The sequence below is a fragment of the Rattus norvegicus genome, chromosome 12 (genome assembly GCF_021556685.1).
Source record: "Rattus norvegicus strain SHRSP/BbbUtx chromosome 12, alternate assembly SHRSP_T2T, whole genome shotgun sequence".
Taxonomy (NCBI): domain Eukaryota; kingdom Metazoa; phylum Chordata; class Mammalia; order Rodentia; family Muridae; genus Rattus; species Rattus norvegicus.
This window is the reverse complement of record NC_141545.1, coordinates 9,929,577-9,953,073: the sequence shown is the minus strand read 5'-3', so window position 1 is coordinate 9,953,073 and position 23,497 is coordinate 9,929,577. Positions and strand designations below refer to the sequence as shown.

The 23,497-nt window shown below is 38.0% G+C and overlaps 1 protein-coding gene and 1 pseudogene across 1 annotated transcript in view; both read right to left on the bottom strand.

The window, feature by feature from the left end:
• The window catches only part of Vom2r58 (vomeronasal 2 receptor, 58), a 112,819-nt gene extending 100,024 nt beyond the window's left edge, over positions 1-12,795 (bottom strand). The window contains 1 exon segment of the mRNA NM_001099479.1: positions 12,593-12,795. Coding sequence (NP_001092949.1) covers positions 12,593-12,795 — 203 coding nt within the window.
• Positions 12,796-16,564: 3,769 nt separating this feature from the next.
• The window catches only part of Vom2r-ps91 (vomeronasal 2 receptor, pseudogene 91), a 72,431-nt pseudogene continuing 65,498 nt past the window's right edge, over positions 16,565-23,497 (bottom strand).

Here is a 23,497-nt window from a genome sequence, read left to right as displayed (position 1 = left end):
AGAACTCCAAATAGATTGGACCAGAAAAGAAACACCTCCCGTCACATAATTGTCAAAACACCAAACGCACAAAATAAAGAAAGAATATTAAAAGCAGTAAGGGAAAAAGGTCAAGTAACATATAAAGGGAGACCTATCAGAATCACACCAGACTTCTCGCCAGAAACTATGAAGGCCAGAAGATCCTGGACTGATGTCATACAGACACTAAGAGAACACAAATGCCAGCCCAGGTTACTGTATCCAGCAAAACTCTCAATTAACATTGATGGAGAAACCAAGATATTCCATGACAAAACCAAATTTACACAATATCTTTCTACAAATCCAGCACTACAAAGGATAATAAATGGTAAAGCCCAACATAAGGAGGCAAGCTATACCCTAGAAGAAGCAAGAAACTAATCGTCTTGGCAACAAAACAAAGAGAATGAAAGCACACAAACATAACCTCACATCCAAATATGAATATAACGGGAAGCAATAATCACTATTCCTTAATATCTCTCAATATCAATGGCCTCAACTCCCCAATAAAAAGACATAGATTAACAAACTGGATACGCAACGAGGACCCTGCATTCTGCTGCCTACAGGAAACACACCTCAGAGACAAAGACAGACACTACCTCAGAGTGAAAGGCTGGAAAACAACTTTCCAAGCAAATGGTCAGAAGAAGCAAGCTGGAGTAGCCATTCTAATATCAAATAAAATCAATTTCCAACTAAAAGTCATCAAAAAAGATAAGGAAGGACACTTCATATTCATCAAAGGAAAAATCAACCAAGATGAACTCTCAATCCTAAATATCTATGCCCCAAATACAAGGGCACCTACATACGTAAAAGAAACCTTACTAAAGCTCAAAACACACATTGCACCTCACACAATAATAGTGGGAGATTTCAACACCCCACTCTCATCAATGGACAGATCATGGAAACAGAAATTAAACAGTGATGTAGACAGACTAAGAGAAGTCATGAGCCAAATGGACTTAACGGATATTTATAGAACATTCTATCCTAAAGCAAAAGGATATACCTTCTTCTCAGCTCCTCATGGTACTTTCTCCAAAATTGACCATATAATTGGTCAAAAAACGGGCCTCAACAGGTACAGAAAGATAGAAATAATCCCATGCGTGCTATCGGACCACCACGGCCTAAAACTGGTCTTCAATAACAATAAGGGAAGAATGCCCACATATACGTGGAAATTGAACAATGCTCTACTCAATGATAACCTGGTCAAGGAAGAAATAAAGAAAGAAATTAAAAACTTTTTAGAATTTAATGAAAATGAAGATACAACATACTCAAACTTATGGGACACAATGAAAGCTGTGCTAAGAGGAAAACTCATAGCGCTGAGTGCCTGCAGAAAGAAACAGGAAAGAGCATATGTCAGCAGCTTGACAGCACACCTAAAAGCTCTAGAACAAAAAGAAGCAAATACACCCAGGAGGAGTAGAAGGCAGGAAATAATCAAACTCAGAGCTGAAATCAACCAAGTAGAAACAGAAAGGACCATAGAAAGAATCAACAGAACCAAAAGTTGGTTCTTTGAGAAAATCAACAAGATAGATAAACCCTTAGCCAGACTAACGAGAGGACACAGAGAGTGTGTCCAAATTAACAAAATCAGAAATGAAAAGGGAGACATAACTACAGAATCGGAGGAAATTCAAAAATCATCAGATCTTACTATAAAAACCTATATTCAACAAAATTTGAAAATCTTCAGGAAATGGACAATTTCCTAGACAGATACCAGGTATCGAAGTTAAATCAGGAACAGATAAACCAGTTAAACAACCCCATAACTCCTAAGGAAATAGAAGCAGTCATTAAAGGTCTCCCAACCAAAAAGAGCCCAGGTCCAGACGGGTTTAGTGCAGAATTCTATCAAACCTTCATAGAAGACCTCATACCAATATTATCCAAACTATTCCACAAAATTGAAACAGATGGAGCCCTACCGAATTCCTTCTACGAAGCCACAATTACTCTTATACCTAAACCACACAAAGACACAACAAAGAAAGAGAACTTCAGACCAATTTCCCTTATGAATATCGACGCAAAAATATTCAATAAAATTCTGGCAAACCGAATTCAAGAGCACATCAAAACAATCATCGATCATGATCAAGTAGGCTTCATCCCAGGCATGCAGGGATGGTTTAATATACGGAAAACCATCAACGTGATCCATTATATAAACAAACTGAAAGAACAGAACCACATGATCATTTCATTAGATGCTGAGAAAGCATTTGACAAAATTCAACACCCCTTCATGATAAAAGTCCTGGAAAGAATAGGAATTCAAGGCCCATACCTAAACATAGTAAAAGCCATATACAGCAAACCAGTTGCTAACATTAAACTAAATGGAGAGAAACTTGAAGCAATCCCACTAAAATCAGGGACTAGACAAGGCTGCCCACTCTCTCCCTACTTATTCAATATAGTTCTTGAAGTTCTAGCCAGAGCAATCAGACAACAAAAGGAGATCAAAGGGATACAGATCGGAAAAGAAGAGGTCAAAATATCACTATTTGCAGATGACATGATAGTATATTTAAGTGATCCCAAAAGTTCCACCAGAGAACTACTAAAGCTGATAAACAACTTCAGCAAAGTGGCTGGGTATAAAATTAACTCAAATAAATCAGTTGCCTTCCTCTATACAAAAGAGAAACAAGCCGAGAAAGAAATTAGGGAAACGACACCCTTCATAATAGACCCAAATAATATAAAGTACCTCGGTGTGACTTTAACCAAGCAAGTAAAAGATCTGTACAATAAGAACTTCAAGACACTGAGGAAAGAAATTGAAGAAGACCTCAGAAGATGGAAAGATCTCCCATGCTCCTGGATTGGCAGGATTAATATAGTAAAAATGGCCATTTTACCAAAAGCAATCTACAGATTCAATGCAATCCCCATCAAAATACCAATCCAATTCTTCAAAGAGTTAGACAGAACAATTTGCAAATTCATCTGGAATAACAAAAAACCCAGGATAGCTAAAGCTATCCTCAACAATAAAAGGACTTCAGGGGGAATCACTATCCCTGAACTCAAGCAGTATTACAGAGCAATAGTGATAAAAACTGCATGGTATTGGTACAGAGACAGACAGATAGACCAATGGAATAGAATTGAAGACCCAGAAATGAACCCACACACCTATGGTCACTTGATTTTTGACAAAGGAGCCAAAACCATCAAATGGAAAAAAGATAGCATTTTCAGCAAATGGTGCTGGTTCAACTGGAGCGCAACATGTAGAAGAATGGAGATCGATCCATGCTTATCACCCTGTACAAAGCTTAAGTCCAAGTGGATCAAGGACCTCCACATCAAACCAGACACACTCAAACTAATAGAAGAAAAACTAGGGAAGCATCTGGAACACATGGGCACTGGAAAAAATTTCCTGAACAAAACACCAATGGCTTATGCTCTAAGATCAAGAATCGACAAATGGGATCTCATAAAACTGCAAAGCTTCTGTAAGGCAAAGGACACTGTGGTTAGGACAAAACGGCAACCAACAGATTGGGAAAAGATCTTTACCAATCCTACAACAGATAGAGGCCTTATATCCAAAATATACAAAGAACTCAAGAAGTTAGACCGCAGGGAAACAAATAACCCTATTAAAAAAGTGGGTTCAGAGCTAAACAAAGAATTCACAGCTGAGGAATGCCGAATGGCTGAGAAACACCTAAAGAAATGTTCAACATCTTTAGTCATAAGGGAAATGCAAATCAAAACAACCCTGAGATTTCACCTCACACCAGTGCGATTGGCTAAGATCAAAAACTCTGGTGAGAGCAGATGCTGGCGAGGATGTGGAGAAAGAGGAACACTCCTCCATTGTTGGTGGGATTGCAGACTGGTAAAACCATTCTGGAAATCAGTCTGGAGGTTCCTCAGAAAATTGGACATTGAACTGCCTGAGGATCCAGCTATACCTCTCTTGGGCATATACCCAAAAGATGCCTCAACATATAAAAGAGACACGTGCTCCACTATGTTCATCGCAGCCTTATTTATAATAGCCAGAAAATGGAAAGAACCCAGATGCCCTTCAACAGAGGAATGGATACAGAAAATGTGGTACATCTACACAATGGAATATTACTCAGCTATCAAAAACAACGAGTTTATGAAATTCGTAGGCAAATGGTTGGAACTGGAAAATATCATCCTGAGTGAGCTAACCCAATCACAGAAAGACATACATGGTATGCACTCATTGATAAGTGGCTATTAGCCCAAATGCTTGAATTACCCTAGATCCCTAGAACAAACGAAACTCAAGACGGATGATCAAAATGTGAATGCTTCACTCCTTCTTTAAATGAGGAAAAAGAATACCCTTGGCAGGGAAGGGAGAGGCAAAGATTAAAACAGAGACTGAACGAACACCCATTCAGAGCCTGCCCCACATGTGGCCCATACATATACAGCCACCCAATTAGACAAGATGGATGAAGCAAAGAAGTGCAGACCGACAGGAGCCGGATGTAGATCGCTCCTGAGAGACACAGCCAGAATACAGCAAATATAGAGGCGAATGCCAGCAGCAAACCACTGAACTGAGAATAGGTCCCCTATTGAAGGAATCAGAGAAAGAACTGGAAGAGCTTGAAGGGACTCGAGACCCCAAAAGTACAACAATGCCAAGCAACCAGAGCTTCCAGGGACTAAGCCACTACCTAAAGACTATACATGGACTGACCCTGGACTCTGACCCCATAGGTAGCAATGAATATCCTAGTAAGAGCACCAGTGGAAGGGGAAGCCCTGGGTCCTGCTAAGACTGAACCCCCAGTGAACTAGTCTATGGGGGGAGGGCGGCAATGGGGGGAGGGTTGGGAGGGGAACACCCATAAGGAAGGGGAGGGGGGAGGGGGATGTTTGCCCGGAAACCGGGAAAGGGAATAACACTCGAAATGTATATAAGAAATACTCAAGTTAATAAAAAAAAAAAAAGAGAGTTAGTAAGCTCATATTTGAACATACAACCCCGACCCATATTGAACCAGAATGATACCTAAATTGTGGGTAACATATTTATTGGTGAGTATGGCAATTGGGAACTCTTCATAAAACAAAAGGTAGTCCACCAACATTTGCACATTTGGTTCTATTGCAAACACTTCCCTTATTCAAAGAATAACAACTCTCTCTGAGAATCTAATCTGATCATTTTTGAGGTATTCTGGGCTCTACATTCAGCCATTGTCAACCACTCTATGGTCATAAGGGCATCCATTCCAGTGATGGATTGGATCTTCTGGAAGGCAGAGTGCTTTGCAGGCTAATGTCTGTAAGGAAAAGTCTTACATTGGAAATGGTACTGATATGAAATTCTTTGTGACCTTTAGTGCTTTCTTACATTGAGGAAATTGTTCAGTTGCCTTTAATCTCCATCTGTAAACCACTCACCCCTCCTTTAAAAGAGACACCTATTGGATTATTGGGAACAATGGAATGGTCTCAGCATTTGGCTAATTCATGGATTAATTATGGCTCATCAACCACTGATGTAACCAAAACTAAATGTAAAGCTTTATCCTATAATCTAGGGGATGGAATGGTCATTACTGACCCAGATGCCCTTCAACAGACTAATGGATACAGAAAATGTGGTACATCTACACAATGGAATATTACTCAGCTATCAAAAACAATGACTTTATGAAATTCATAGGGAAATGGAGGGAAGTGGAAAATATTTTGTGTGAGGTAACCAAACACAAAAAAACACACATGGTATGCACTCATTGATAAGTGGCTATTAGCCCAAATGCTTGAATTGCCCTAGATGCACACAACACATGAAACTCAAGATGGGATCAAAATGTGAATGCTTCACTCCTTCTTTAAAAGGGGAACAGGAATTCCCTTGGCAGGGAATAGGGAGACAAAGTTTAAAACAGAGGCAGAAGGAACCCTCATTCAGAGCCTGTCCCACATATGGCCCATACATATACAACCACCCAAGTAGATAAGATGGATGAAGCAAAAATATTGCAGGCTGACAGGAACTAGATGTAGATTTCTCCTGAGAGACACAGCCAGAATACAGCAAATACATAGGTGAAAGTCAGCATTAAACCACTTTACTGAGAATGGGACCACTGAAGGGCCTTGAGACCTCATATGAACAATGCCAACCAACCAGAGCTTCCAGGGACTAAGCCACTACCCAGAGACTATATATGGACAGACCCTGGGCTCCAACCTCATAGGTAGCAATGAATAGCCTAGTAAGAGCACAAGTGGAAGGGGAAGCCCTTGGTCCTGCTAAGACTGAACCCTCAGTGAACGTGATTGTTGTGGGGAGGGCGGTAATGGGGAGAGGATGGACAGGGGAATGCCCATATAGAATGGGAGGGGGAGGGGTCAGGGAGATGTTGGCCCAGAAACCGGGAAAGGTAATAACAATCGAAATGTAAATAAGAAATACTCAAGTAATTAAAGATAACAAAAAAAGAGGTGAAAAACATGACAATAAATCAAAATCCTATAGAATCCAGAGAATTATTAGGAAATATTTTGCACACTCATTTTCTAAAAAGACAAAGAAATCTAGATAAAAGTGATGAGTCCCTAGACTCATGTAACCTCTGAAAACCAAGTGATGAATGGCTCAAACAATTCCGTAATAGCAAGAACTACAGCAACAAAAAGGATCAAATGTGTACTAAAATCATCCCATCAAAGAAGAAGACTTCCATGGATTAGATACAATTACTGGTGAATTTATCAAATCCAAAGGATAACTAACATGAACCCTCTTTAATTTGTTTCACAAACAAGAAAGGGAAACAATATTACCAAAGTCAATTTAAAAAGCTATTGTTTTCCTTTAAAGCCCCAAATATAAAAAGGAAAAAACAAAATAATTTGATTCATTAACCTATGGGCAAAAATTCTCAACAAATTCTTTGCAAATCATATTCAAGAATCAATGTGATTATAGTTTAGTTAAAATGTGCTTAAAAATTTTGAGGAAGACATACTATCAAAATACAAGTTGATTTTATCCAAAAGATATAAGTTTAACTCAGTAGATGCAAACCAATCAATATATACAAAATGAAAATATCTTGAGGTAAATCTAACCAAGCAAATCAAATTCTTTTATGATATTAAGACATTGAAGAAATTTTAAAACTTTGAAGAAATAAGTTGAAGAAGATATCAGGAGATCAACTGATCTCTCATGTTCATGGATTGGAATAATTAATGTAGCAAAAGAGGTCATTCTATCAAAAGCAATCTTCAGATTTATTAAAATTATAACACAGTTCTTCACAGAAATTCAAAGGATAATTTTTAGCTTCATGTGGAAACAAAAAACACACTGACCAATCAGACATCTCTTGGAGTTATCACCATCACTGATTTCAAGCTGTACTACAGAGATATAGTAATGATAACAGGATGCTATTGGTAGAAAACACACACACACACACTGATCAATTGTCTAGACTGGAAGAACCCCACACAAGTCCATACACCTACTGAGAGTTTTTGAAAAAGAAGCCAGAAATAGACACTGGATAAAATGCAGCACTTTCAAAAAATAGTGTTGTTCAGGTTACATGGCTGCATGCAGAAGAACAGAATTAAATCCATATGTATCCTCCAAAAAATGTAGTCAAAGTAGGCTGAAATCATCAACATGAAAGCATATACAAGAAGAAAAAGTAGAGAATAGTCAGGGACTTGTAATACGAGAAAAATGTTTTTTGACCAGAACACAGATTACATAGGCACTAAAGGTTAACAATTAATAAATGAGACCTCACTAACCTGAGAAGCATCTGCATATCAGTGGACAATATAATTCAACAAATTGGCAGCCTACAGAATTTGAAGTTTTTTTTAACCAAGCACATCCTGATGGGTTACTATCCAAAATATATTAAGGACTAAAATTAAACAAAAGAAAAAATATATCAACAACAAACTGGGCTTCAAGAAGCAAATAACTCAGTTAAGTGATGGAATACAAATGTAAAAAAAATATAAAGAAAAGGAAACTCAAATTGAGGAGAAAGAAATAAATGTTCAACATCCTTAGTCATTAGGGAAATGTAAGTCAAAACTACTTTGAGATTTCATCTTATATCATTCAAAATAACCCATATAAACAAAACAATGACAACACATGCTGGCAAAAATGTGGAATAAGGAGAAAGCTCATTCATTGCTATTCTTCAGTGTGGCAAGACCCTCAGGAGATTTAAGTTCTTTTTTCTTCCAGAGCAGGGCCTTGCGCTTGCTAGGCAAGTGCTGTACCACTGAGCTAAATCCCCAACGTGGCAAGACCCTCAGAAAGCTGGGGTTGTACTTCAAGATCTAGGAGTACTACCTTTGGACATATACTCAAAATGAGCTTCATCCTACAATAGAGACAGTTGCTTAAAGACATTCATTGCTGCTCTAGTCACAATAGACAGAACTTGGAAAAACCTAGCATATAGAGATGGCTAAATAATATCTGGTACTTTTCTAGAATAAAATATTCCTTATCCACTAAAAATGAAATTATGAAGTTTTCATGAAAATGGATTGAACTAGAGAAACATCATCCCAGGTGAGGTAACTCAGTCCCAGAAAGTCAAATTTGGTATGTGTTTTCTTATATGTGAATGTTGTCTCTTAACTCATCCATCAGCATGCTGCAATCAATGTAATCACAGGAATTAGCAAGAGAGTAAGTGATTAGATTGAAGGAGGGATGGATCTCCTTAGGAAGAGGACATAGAATAGATTGTTATGGACGACTGAAGGGAGACTAGAATGGGAGGATCAAACAGTGACAGGAGAGGAATGAGGGGATGAAGAAAGAAATATAAGGAGGAAAGGCTAGGCCTAAGGAACATTTGAAAGGTCGTAAGACAACCTAATACAGTAGAAGCTTCCTATAACATATACTTATATAAAGGTGTTCCAAATGAATTTCCTCAGTAACATGATATAGTAAAGCCCCTCTTGTCACCAAAAGCAACTTTCAGTATGAAGATGAGTTGTACCTAATTGAGTTATTGGCCAAAGTGTTCCCATCCCAAACCCTAAATAATCTAAGTTATTGCCAAGGCTATTGGTTTCTTCCCACAAACTGATAGTAAGACTCTATTGATAAAAGCAACTCCTACAGAACTCATAGAAGATGTAGAAGTCAATCTGGTGACTACCTAGAGCTTTCACCTCTGTGGACACTTACTAATGTGACTAGAAGGTATTCTGCATGTTAGTAGAGGAGAAACCAAATATCAACCCAGCTACAAACTTTACATATACAATTATGACCTACTTCCAAGATATGCTGCTGCAATAATTATACAAAGCTTGTAGGACTAACCAAGTAATATCTGATTTGAGTCAAGACCCACACTATGAGATGGCATGAAACACTGCTTGGGCATCTAAGAACCTGAAGTCAGAGAGTCCAGTAATCTTGAAGAAACATAAATACTAATTGAATAGAGCAATGAAGTGAGTCCTAACATTTGTTTTAGGAACATTTTTCCTTACTCAGCCTTAAAGAAAGAAGCTTCCTCCTGCAGCAAATGGGAACAAATACAGAGACCCATGGCAAAAGTGTATGTATAGACTTAGAAACCTTCGAATGTTAGTCCTTAAAGGGGTATTTCCATAAAATCCCTCCCTTCAGCACATAGAGAATTTTGTGAAAGAAGACACAGAAAGAGTGTAACAGCCAGAATTTATAGAGCACACTAAGTGTTCAAGACCCTCTAGACAGGACCAGGGTTGTACACAAATGAATATATAGAAACATGAAGCCAGCACACAAAGGTCTTACACCTGATGAGGTTTTAGAGCACAATGAATCAATAGACACATGATACCATCTCTAACCCAGAGCCTGTCTCCTATTGACAGATATGTGAAAATGTAAAGTGTTTTGTTCTCTAAGGTAGTCTCACGGAGGAATAAACTACTCCATGTTTATACTCCATGTCTCACCCTCGTTGGCTAACAGAAAACAAACTCAACAGCATCTTTGGGGTTTTGGTCTCATAATGAGATTGTTGGAACATGAATAGGGCATTCACATGTCTAAGTCTTTTGAGGGCCCAGCTCTGAAAGGAGAAGTAGACATAAAACCTTCATTAATCCAGAAGCATTCTCTAGTTGATTACCATTTTCAAAAAAATCAGCTTTTGTTCTAATGGAGTACCATTGGGTATATAAAACACACAGTCTCATACCCAGCTATAGATGGCCAACACAATACATACAAAGATATTTTGAAAATATGATTTCTCATGTTTCTTTTGCAATGCTTTTTCTGGACATTTCATATATATGTGTGTGTGTGTGTGTGTGTGTGTGTGTGTGTGTGTGTGTGTGTATTCCCAATTTCATTTTTATGGGTTTTCTTTGTGGGTGAATGTGTACATCACATTCACAAAATTTAAGCCAAGAACTTAACAATCTAAACAGAACCATAAGCAATGAGAAAATTAAAATAGTAATCAGAAGTCTTCAATTAAAAATGTCCAGGGTCAGAAGTATCACACCATAATTCTCCTGGATTTTTAATTCTTCAGATTCTTCTTAAAACATTCCTTCTTAAACCATTAAAAAAGAGAAAAGAAACAGAATGAGCGCTTACAAATTTCTACAAAGCCAGTGTCAATCTAATACTAAAACCAGGTAGAGATACTGTAGGCCAAAATTCCTGATGAACATAGACTTAAAAAATTTTAAGAAAACAACAGTAAATATAATGCAGAAACACAGAATGAAGACCATCAACTGGTTTATATTTCAAATGTATAGATGGTTCAACACATTTCTCAAGGCAGTAAATTAAATAAACAACATAAATGGGCTTAAGACAAAAATCACCTGATTATTTCAATTGATGCAGAAAAGGTTTCGACAAAATCCATCATACTTTCATAGTAAAAGTCTTAAAGAATGTAGAGCTAAAGGCAATATACCACAACACAACAATACAGACACACGCATACACCCACATATAGGCAAAAATCAACCTAAATGAAGATGTAAATTAGTCAGGAATATCCCACACTCCCATTTCTTCTTAATATTGTGTTTGAAGTACTACCTAGAGCAATGAGGCAAAACAAGGAAATTAACAATATACAATTAAGCAAATAAAAGTCAAACTATCATTATTTGTAGATGACATAATGCTATATATTGGAGATTAAGAAATTCTGCCAGACTAGAAATGATCACCAAATTCAGCAATGTGGCAGCATTCAAAATCATCTTGCACAGTCAATAGCTTTTTTGATACACCAAAACAAAAATACAGAACAGGAGAACATGGACACAAACACATTCACAATAGCCTAAGGGAAAATATATGAGAATAAATATAACTGAGGAAATGAATAATTTATTCAATGAAATCTTTAAGCTTCTGAAGAAAGAGGGAGATCGAGACACTAGGAAATAAAATGATATTCTATATTCATAGACTGGTAGGAGTAGCATAGTGCAAATGAGGATCCTAGCAATAGCTATTTATAGTCTCAATGCAATCTGAGTGAAAATGACATCTACTTTTTCACAGGAAATAACATGTGCAATTTCAAATGAAACCACAAAGTATCCTGAAGTGAGGAAATGATACTTGAAGTATTACAATTCCATATTTTAAGATATATTAGAGAGCCATAATTACGAAACACCATTAGTATTGTCACAAAACAGACATGTAGACCAATGGAACAAAAATCATATCCCAAACATGAATACATGTAACTTCAACCACTTAACATTTGACCGAAAATCCAAAAAAAAAGAAAAAAGAAAAAAGAAAGAAGTCCATTGCTGAAGAAAAGAAACATCTTTAAGAAATGCATACAGAACATTAAAATTAACCATGTATATTTCAACTTGCACAAAACCTAATTCCTAATGGATCAAAAGCATAAGTGTGAAGCCTGAAGCTCTGAGACTATTAGAAAAAACAGACAGTGCCCGCTACGAAACAACTGTGAGAAAATATTCCTTTTGCCCAAGAATTAAAGCTAACAATTGAGTATTGGGACGTCATAAAAGCAAACATCTTCTGCATAGCAGTCAACAGGTGTACAAACACCCCAGAGAGCTACAAGAATTTTGCCAACACTTTCTGAGGTTTAATACCTATAACATAGAAAAATAACAATTCTTTACTATCCTGGAAGAGAATTTTCCATATGCTCACTGTACAGAATGCATGCCAGTGGCTTGCTTTGTGATATTAGGTTACATTATTGGATATAATTCCTGACAACGTTAATTCCTGACAACAGGCTACAAGAGGGCAGGAATAGTGGAGTAATAAGGGGAGAATTGAGTCGCAGAACAGAAAGTAACTAGAATACTTTTGTTCTTTCTCAGGCAAAAACTAGTAGACAGAAATAATAAAAATAAATTAGAGACAGTCCTTGGGATATAACAGCAGTATGTTGGATGTAGATAGCAGGGTTGAATGAACACATAATATTTCTAGGCATTGCATATCTTTAAAATCTGACAGAAAATAAACAGAAAATTATTAACTTACTGAATATAGAAATTATTATTGCTTGGATTATCAGATGCAGAATCCACAGTAATAGTAAAAAGAGGTAAAAATGCAGCAACTACCATATCTCCATCCTTGTATACACTAGTTTTTGTCGTTGAAGCACAGTAAGAGTGGTCAAAGGAGTAGACATCACTGGAATACTGCAGAAGCAGGAACATAAAAATCAGAAGAAGCATCATAGGAGTAACTGCAGAGTTTAAGTCTGTGTAGAGTTTGAACTTGCAAAGAGAGGAGGTATATACATATCCAAAAATTTGTATTAATTCGTGTAAATTCCAATTTTGTTGTTGACTATGACGGGTACTCTAATTCCCATGGCTTCTTCAACTCACTTTCTGAATATCCTCTGGAGAGTCTGAAAATCTTTCTTTCTCAGAACTGCAAGTTTGAGGTCGCACTTGCCATAAAAAAAACATTATGGAAAATATGTTTGGAGCTCATCATCTCCAATCCCAGGTGCTATGACTTCATCCCGTTTCATTGATAACAGGGCTCCTGAGCTGAAGTCCTCTTGGGAAGACTTGACCAAGCTGATGTCAAAAAACTTACCTTCTGCTGTGTATGAAATTATTGTACTAAGTGATGGGGATGTATCTCAATTGATAGTATGCTTTTCTATCATGCACAAAGTCCTGCGTGTAATCACCAGAGACTCATAAACTGGGCATTGTTTTAAACAGCTGCAATCCCAGCATGGCGGATCAAGATACACAAGAATCAGGAGATCAAGATAATCTTTGTAGACACAAAATGCTTGAGGTCAACCTGTACTAAAGACTGTCTCAAAAAATGTTGTCAAAATCCATTTGTATATCCTCAGAATTAATTTCTCCTCATTTAACGTGATTTTCTTAGAGTATGTGAGGTATCTGTCCTCATTCCTACTTAAACAGATACAAATGAACTACAAATTATATAGACATATATATATGGTGATGTTTAGATGTGTATATGCATTAGTGAAACATTTACTAAATAATTACACATTGAATTTAGTTTATCAGCTTTGCCACATTCTACTTCATGTAAGACATTAATAATTTGGGAAATCATATGGCTAGGATAAAGAATACAGTAAGAAATGTGACTTATCTGTCCTTATTTTTAACTTTTTCCAATCCTAATAATGTTTTGAAATGGAGACTACTAGTTTTTGTTTCTGTATAGGTATTTGTGTTTGGATGTGCACATCATGTAGAGGCCACAGGTAGAAATCAAATGTCTTCCTTTACTATTCAATGTCTTATGTTTTAGAAATAAGTTTCTAAGAAAAACCAGAACTTTTTGATTTACCTAAAGTAAATGAGCAACCAGTTTCTGCCTCTCCAAGGAAGTACTAGGACTATATATGTATGTGATATGCCCATACATTTTATGGGAACTGGGGATCTGAACACAGGTTATCATTATTTTATGGTCAACAAAACCATTACCCAGCACCTAAAGTCTACAACTTTTAAGATAAAAACAACTTTTAATCAGCTCTCAAGTGGAGACATATCATTATTTATTAAATGTACCTAACATACATACAGAAGAATTTTAAGTACAGAATAATGAATTTCAAAGAGTTTGGTGCAAATGTTTATTTTAACACTTTATAACTTTTGCAGCACTGGGTATTGAATACAGTGCCTCCTACATGCTAAGCTCAATATGTAAAACAGATCTCAACTGGGATTTTTTCATCTTAAAGGTTAAAATCATAAGATTAACAGGACAATGATGGTACCAGAAATGATTATTTTTAGCAAGTTAAGTCAGACTCAGAAATACAAATACCAAAGGTTCTTTCTGTTATCTTCTGTTTGTGTGCTTGACCTGAAACCAGAAAAAAAAGATAGAAGAGAGAACACGAGGAGGCAATAGAGAGTAATTGGAATGTTTCATAAAAGAAAAATTGGGGAATGTTGGAGGAGACAAAAGAGACCACATACAAGAGGAAAGGTTCATTCTCACAGGAGTTGTTACTGCTAATATAACTTTCAGAATCATTCTTTTCAATAATTTTATCTTCAGAAGTTTCCTTGAATTTGTGAGTTTCATGTTTTAGACAATGTCTTTGATCTAATTGGAGTTTAGATTTTTGCAAGTTGGGTGATAAGAATACAGTTTATTTTGTTGTATTTCTTTTTTCAATTTATTATAGCTATTTTAATAACTATACCTCATTCATCATAAGCATCATAGGTGAAAGAACTGAAGAGAATAAACATGAAGACATTGTTGTAAGCACCAACCTTGCCATTCATACTCTATTTATGCACCATCATTTAAGATTGTTTTATCGTATCACATCTGCTGTATCTTTACCAAGAATTAAGTGTTGTTTGAAAACCATGAACAGCCACATCTCTGCATGTGATATTTTTTCTATAAGGATTTTTAAAATTATTGTTTTACATTATTATGAAGTATATTCTTTTTTGTTAAACAATTTCATTATTTCAGAATTTTATGAATGTGTATAATGTGTTTTGTTCAAATTCATTCCCATTATCTACCATCCAATTGTGTATCCTATTCTACATCCACTATTGACTTTCCAAATTCATGTGGTCCTTTATGAAAAAAAAGGAAAGCAAAGCAAAACCAAACAAAACAAAACAACAATAAAGCATCTACAGCTAGGAGCCATGTAGGAAAAGCTAAAAACAAGCAGGTAATTTTACTGTGATGGTTTCTGTAATGCATGGATTGTAATTCTATGATGGAAAAGTCCTTCTAGGGAAGGGTGAAGGGATTATAATTTAGGAAAGATTTCTATTACTAACTAATATGTTTTTCCTGTTACCATTAAATATATATATATATATATATATATATATATATATATATCACTAGTTAATTGCTTCTGAAATAGAAAGCAGGCCTTTACAAGTTAGAGCACACTCCAAGATGTGGTAAAAAAATTAACTGTGCAATTCATTCCCATGAATCCCATGAAACAGGTACAAAAACAAGAATGATCACATTGCATGGCATCATATCAGAGCCAGAGGAGACTGCAAAATTAGGAGGAAAGAGAAGGATAGTCCAGTAGAATAACTTGGATTTTAAAAGGGAACTTAAAAATTAAGAGAGCAATATATACAGAATGCAGAGAGAGACAGAGAAGAAGCTGTAGAGAGAGCAGAAAGTGTATGCAGAATTCTGCCCAGGGGACTTAACAGGTCTTTCTCTTAACAGCAAGACAGGCCTTTTTTTTTTACCAGAGAGCACAATTTTTTACAGTCATAGTTTTAATTAATTTAGCCCTTGTTCTTGGTCTTTTGCTCCTTATTCATATGGAAATATAGACGTGTGTGTGTGTGTGTGTGTGTGTGTGTGTGTGTGTGTGTGTGTGTAAATATATAATTATGGGATAAGTTAGTAGCTGATACCAACCAGAATGCATGAAGATATATGATTATATATATGCATGAATTTGTATATGAATTTATGTGGATTTATGTGTATTACAATGGTAAAAGTTTTTCTTTCTGCTAGTGCCTCTTTTCTGGTTCAATAAAAGTTTATTCACAAGGCCCTCAGTTTTGTCCCCAGCTCAAAAAAAAAGTTTGTTGTTCCAACTATCCCTCACACCTGATAATCCAAAAGTGTGATAAGGCAAGGGAGAAACAACAGGAAGCTGGCATATATTCTCATTCTCTCTCTCTCTCTCTCTCTCTCTCTCTCTCTCTCTCTCTCTCTCTCTCTCTCTCTCTCTCTCTCTCTGTTGTTCTCCAGTAACATGAAAGTAGAGAGTAACTGAGACAAGGAAGAAAGTCTGGGAGCTGGGAAAGAAGGGGGCAATGAAATATATATGAATATACCAATAAAGATTATTTTAAGATAAGGAACAAGAGGAGACAGAGGGGACAGGGGTATCAGTTTGTGAGGGGAATAAGTAGGAACAAAATGTATGTATGGAAATATAATGTACTGACTTCAAAAATTAATAAAAATTTAATAAGTCTTATAATTATAATGTATTTTGTCCCTGTGACCCTGAAGAGACTTCCTCTGTGGTCTTAACAAAATAATGTACCACTTCGGGGTAAAGATACAGCCTAGAAGTCCTGCACTTGAGACCAAGATGGAGAAGACTTCCACAACTACCATGTGCTTCCCCTTAGTACTGTGATAGACAGGGAGGAAGGTGACCCAGACACTGCAGAACACCAGCATGCTGAATGTCAGGAACTTGGCTTCATTGAAGGTGTCAGGTAGGTTCCTGGCCAAGAAAGCCAAGGTGAAGCTTCCCAGGGCTAGAGCCCCCAGGTAACCCAGCACACAGTAGAAGGCAGTGACTGAGCCGTTGTTGCACATGATGATAATACGTTCATGTTCAGAGTGTGTATCTGTGTCAATGAACGGAGGGGAGTTTCACAGCTAGACTCCACACAAGATAATTTGGATCAAGGTGCAGATGGGAACTATGAAGTTAGGTGCCCGAGTTACCAACAACCACCGGATTCTTCTTCCTGGAGCGGTGACCTTGAAGGCCAAAACCACGGTAATCATTTTGGCCAAGACAGTGCAAACAGCCACAGTGAACACCACTGCAAATGTGGTCTGTTGCAGGATGCAAGTGGCTGTGTTCGGATGGCCAATGAAGAGATAAGAACAGAGAAAACAGAAGTTAAGGACAATGAGCAGGATGTACGTGAGAGTGTGGTTATTTGCCTTCCCAATGGGAGTGTTCTTCTGCTTCAGAAAGATGCCAAGAACTAGAGATGACAGTGCAGAGAAGCACAAGGCTATGCAGGACAGACTTATCCCCATGGGGTCTTCATAATGCAGGAAGGTGATAGACTTTTGGAGGCAGTGATTTTGTTCTGTGTTGGCATAGACACTGCATACACTGATCCACATCTGGTGAAAATGTACATTTTTGTTATTTCACGATCATTAGCCCTTTGTTCATTGCCCCTTTTACTTGAATAGGTTAGCCTGATAGCCTTCCTTTGTTACTTCAGATATCAGATGAACATTGTTCAGTGACTAATGTGACTGCAGCATTGTGACATAGACAAAGTTACAATTTCTCCTTCTAAATCAATTATACATTGGTCTGAAGATTCTGACACCATCAGAAACTTAGGAATGTACACTACACAGCCTCAGTTTGATTACAATATTGCCTCCATAGGAAGCACTTTCTGGGCTGGGGACCAATGGTTCACCAGGTAAATGAACTTGCTGTGCAAGCATGATGATGTGAATTTGGATGCCCAGGACCCAGGTAAAGGCTGGACATAGAAGCACAAATGTCAGTAATCCCAGGGCCCCCCTTCAGTGAGATGAGACGCAGAAATAGAATTTGTATTGGGAGCTCATGGGACATCTAGCCTAGCTAATGCATCTGTGGAGAGACATAGTACCAAGCAAAAGAGACTGGTGATGAATGACTCCCCAATTCCATATGTGCACCATGGTACATGCACTCCCACTCACAAGGACTCTCTTTCTCTCAATTTGAAAAGTAACAAATTTGGTGAAATTTGCCACATTTGAGCAGTGGTATTTTCAAACTTGGAGTCTTTATATTGTGTGTAAATAAGTGAATATTTGTAGTTGTGTTGATGCATATGTGTGCATGAATATGTATGCAGCCTGTATTTGCACATGTGTTACCCAGAAGTCAACTTAACGTACATTCCCCATGATCTTCCTAATTTGCTTTATAATATGTGGTCTCTCTGGGGATTGCTGATTAGTCTAGTTTGGATGGCCAGAGACTGCCAGGGATTTGTATTTCTGCCTCTCCAATACTGGTGTTAGAGGCACAGTCCACGGCCACACCTGGCTTTTTATGTGATTGTCTGTTGGCAAGCCCTACTCTTAAGGTTGCAGTCTACCATGCCTGGATAAGCTCTCCAATTGGACCTTACTACCTGTAACTCCAAAAACCCCTCTGAGGAAGGGCCATAGCCTATGGCCAGATTATAGGTTCAACTTCCACTTTCCTTACAACAAACTGCCTAGAATCATTCCTACCCTAGCCATTAATACATATCTACCTTTGAATTCCTTACCCATTCCCTAAGATCTATATAACCCTGTTCACCCCAAATAAAGTTGAGTGAAGTTGATTCCTGAAGCAAATCTGTCACTCTGTACTCATATTCTCTGGATCCTGCCCCCAACACCCCCACACCCTTTGTCCTTGATAGCCAATATCCAGCAGCCATGGGTGAGAAACAAGGTTCACAATTGTTAGAAATTTACCAAAGTTGCCAGGCTTATGCCTAAGTACTATATTTACTGAGCCATCTCTCCATTGCAATTCTCTCTTCTTTGGCCTATGACTTGTTAAATGACAGTTAATGTTAGTTTTACAAAAGATTCAGCTGACCTCAACATAGACCATCAAAGAAAGTGTAGCAAAGTCGGAATGTCACTTCCCCTCAACTCTAGAGTAAAAAGCCAAAGAGAAGAGGAAATTCTCCAGAAATAACCACAGTAAATCAAACTCTTGAATGGGATATGTATATCTCATCCCTCCTCACAAAGCCTAGGGGCCATCATTGAAGAGGAGGTAGAAGGAGTGTAAGAGCAAAACAGGGAGGAGGAATGTTGCAGGAAGGCTCTTGGCCGTGATGTTCCAACTGTACCCATTAACTCAGAGCAGATGCATTTGCCTGAACAAGACTTGTATAAAATCGAGATGGCTAACATTTTTATATGGATCAGGAAGGGGCTCATGAGCTCCCACTCTAGCTGACACTATGAGAAGTTTATGGTATTGGGGGAAGGAAAGTCAATTACTTTCTGGGATGTTCCTAGTAAGTCCACCTTTTTCTAGTAGATGTGTGTTTTAGCAGTATTGATTGGATTTATTGGGTTATAAAATCAAAAGCAATCAAAGAAACAAATATTAAAGATGACATGAAATTGAGAGGGGAATAAGGGAAGATCCATGTATAAAACTACTAAAGATCACATTAAAATATTTTTGAATGGCAGGTCCTAGAATCAAACCATCAGAAGGGATTTTGATGTTCTGTATGAAATAGATGCTGAGAAGGGACAGGGTGCCAGCTGTGTCAAGTTAACTTATTAAAGTGTTACGAAAAGGGAGTGGATCATAGACAAAATCCCCCAAGGGGATTGGAACAATGTCTTAGTTACATGTATGCACGTAAGTATGAGGGACTTGAGTTCAATTCCCAGCACTCATTTAAAAGTACAAGTGCAACTCCAAGCACTTATAATCTCAGAACTAGTTTGGCAATGATAGGAAGGTCTTTCTAGCTAGCTATTGTAGCCAGATTAACAGCCTGCAGCTTCAGTGAAAGATCTTGTCTCAAAAAAAAAAGGTGGAGAGCGATACACACTTGTATGTGTGCACATCCTACTCCCGACCCCACTCTACTACTACCATCAGCATCACCACTGTGTTTGAGAAAGTTGAAAACTTGGTTTTCCCATCTGTAATGTCTATCTCATATACAGAGAATGCAAGGTTCACAGAATACTTGTAAATTCTATTCCATATACTAAGAATGCAAGGACCCACAGAATACTCTGAACCTTCATAGAAGCTGCCCCAAAGTCTAATTCTGTGTACATCAACATACTCAGGTAGAAGTTGAAGGGTGCCAATGGTGAGGGAATCATAGTTTTAACTAAAATTATCCACTTGGAGGCTCTGGCAAGATTGTTTAGTTGGGGAAAGCACTTGCTCTGCAGCCCTGACAACTTGAGTTTCATTCCTGAACTTGCAAAAAGGTGATCTTCCATAGTTGTCTTCTCATTTCCACATGTGTGCCATGTGTGCTGTGATCATTTGAATAAGAATAGCACCCTTGGCTCATATATTTGGATACTTAGTCATCAGTGAGTTACAGACTTGAGAAGGATTAGAAGGCATGGTCTTGTCTGAGGAAGTGTGTCATGGGGAGTTGGGGGTGAGGGGTAGAGGTTTTGATGCTTTCAAAAGCCAATGTCTGGCCCAATGGCTCTTCTTCTTGTCTGCAGATCCAGATGTAGAACTCCAGCTATTTCAACACCATGACTGCCTGTGCCACCTGGCAGCCTACTGTGATGATAATGTACTAAATCTCTGAAGTTAAGCTCTAACAAGTGCTTTTGTTCATAGGAGTTGTCAAAGTCAGTGTGGATTGTCACAGCGGTAGATCGATGACCAAGCAGTTAGTAACAGGACTGAGGTGTTGCTGTGACTGGGCTGACCATGTTTCTTGTAGGAATGTGGAAGACTTTTGGATTTTGGACCAGAATAGTGGTTGGATGATTTAAGTGGGGCTTAATGTGCTATCTTCGATAGAACATGGAAGACAGTGGTGCAGAGAGCACTGGAGATTATAATGGCCTGGCTCAAGAGGCTTCTCAGGAGGAGAATATTACTAAGTGGCCTAGAGATTGTTCTCACCATATTTTGGAGAAGAACATTGCAGCTTCCTGGCTTTGTCCAAAGAAGAAAGAAAGAAAGAAAGAAAGAAAGAAAGAAAGAAAGAAAGAAAGAAAGAAAGAAAGAAAGAAAGGAAGGAAGGAAGGAAGGAAGGAAGGAAGGAAGAAAAAATAATCTGTCTAAGACTAAATTGAAGAAATTTAGATTAATAGCACTGGTAGAGGAGATTTCAAGACAGTTTAGTATTGAGTGCTTCAGGTTGTTAGTGGTCACTCTTATGCAGATCTATAAGGAAAAGGAGCAATTTGAGCAAACCAAAATGTATGGTTTGAGGAGATTATGAAAACCTGAAAATGTAATGGAGAAAAGACCAGTGTTCCAGGAGATAATACATTTAAAGAAAAGCTAGATGCTAAATAAATAAAGGCAGTGGTAATGTCAGGGAAAGATCTCACCCAGCTATGCTTCAAATTGTGGAAAGAAATTAAAGAAAAGATTTAAGAAGTGAAATAAACCATTGACAACAGAAACCCCATAAAGACATAGTTGTATGAGGGGGCCATGTTCCAGTCCCAGCAAATAGTGGAATGGTAGCAGTTTAATCCACATGGTTCTTTATTTAGAGTGAAGAATCCATGAAAGGAGCTCTGGAGTCTTCCTCCGTAGCTTAGTAAATTATCACGATTGTTTTAGGGGTATCCCTGAATTGAGACCCAAAGAGAACATTGAGTGAAGCTCTGAAGGTGAAGTTCAAATTATGTTGGAGATCCTAAGATATTGGAAATACCACAGTTATGGGGTATCGTCTGACCAGGTGTGGGATGAGTTCGAGAGGGAGAAACTATTGCAGACATGTTGTGATTTCCTCTGGAATTATCTGTATTTTGATGCTAATTCCACTGCCCGAAGGACAGCTGCCTAGTCATGTACACCGGACTCAGGTGACTTCCCATAACTTTCTCCCCATTTAATTTGTAAAATACAGGTGAGGGCTGGTGCAGGATACAACGAGGCCTGTCGTTGGATGAAAAGGAAGGATGGGCAGGAGAAAATGTTTAAGGGAAGAGGAGGAGATAGGAGGAGAGGGAAGGGAAACCAGAGAGATAGCATGGAAGCTGATGTTAAGATTCCATGATGCACCTTTACAGGTTGTTATGAATGTTCTTTTTTTTTTCTGATGCACTTAATTTTATTTTTTTTCACTTTTTCTCCATCTTTATTAAATTGGGTATTTCTTATTTACATTTCGATTGTTATTCCCTTTCCCGGTTTCCAGGCCAACATACCTGTAACCCTTCCTGCTCCCATTCTATATGGATGTTCCCCTCCCAATTCTCCCCCCATTACCACCCTACTCCCAACAATCACGTTCACTGGGGGTCCAGCCTTGGCAGGAACAAGGGCTGCGCCTTCCACTGGTGCTGTTATTAGGCTATTCATTGCTACCTATGAGGTTGGAGCCCAGGGTCAGTCCATGTATAATCTTTGGGTAGTGGCTCAGTCCCTGGAAGCTCTCGTTGGTTGGCATTGTTCATATGAGGTCTCAAGGCCCTTCAGTGGTCCCATTCTCAGTTCAGTGGTTTAATGCTGACTTTCACCTATGTATTTGCTGTATTTTAGCTGTGTCTCTCAGGAGAGATCTATATCCAGTTTCTGTTGGCCTGCACTTCTTTGCTACATACATCTTACCAGTTTGCTGACTGTATATGTATGGGACACATGTGGGGCAGGCCCTGAATGGGTGTTCCTTCTGTTCTCTTCTAAACTTTGGCTCCCTATTCCCTCCAAAGGGTATTCTTGTTTCACTTTTAAAGAAGGAGTGAAGAACTCATATTATGGTCATCCTTCTTGAGTTTCATGTGTTCTGTGTATCTAGGGTAATTGGAGCATTTGGGCTAATAGCCACTTATCAATGACTGCATACAATGTGTGTTTTTCTGTGATTGGGTTACCTCACTGAGGATGATATTTTCCAGTTCCATCCATTTGCCTATGAATTTCATAAAGGCATTGTTTTTGATAGTTGAGTAATATTCTATTTTGTAGATGTACCACATTTTCTGTATCCATTCCTCTGTTGAAGGGCATCTGGGTTCTTTCCAGCTTCTGGCTATCATAAATAAGGCTGCTATGAACATAGTGGAGCATGTGTCTTTGTTATATGTTGGGGCATCTTTTGGGCATATGCCCAAGAGAGGTATAGTTGGGTCCTCAGGTAGTTCAATATCCAATTTTCTGAGGAATCTCCAGACTGATTTCCAGAATGCTTTTACCAGTCTGCAATCCCACCAACAATGGAGGAATGTTCCTCTTTCTCCACATTCTTGCCAGGATTTGCTGTCACCTGAGTTTTTGATCTTAACCATTCTCATTGATGTGAGGTGAAATCCCAGGGATGTTTTGATTTGCATTTCTCTTATGAATAAAGATGTTGAACATTTCTTTAGGTGTTTCTCAGCCATTTGGCATTCCTCAAAGAATGGGAATTCTTTCTTTATCTCTGAACTGCATTTTTTAATAGATTT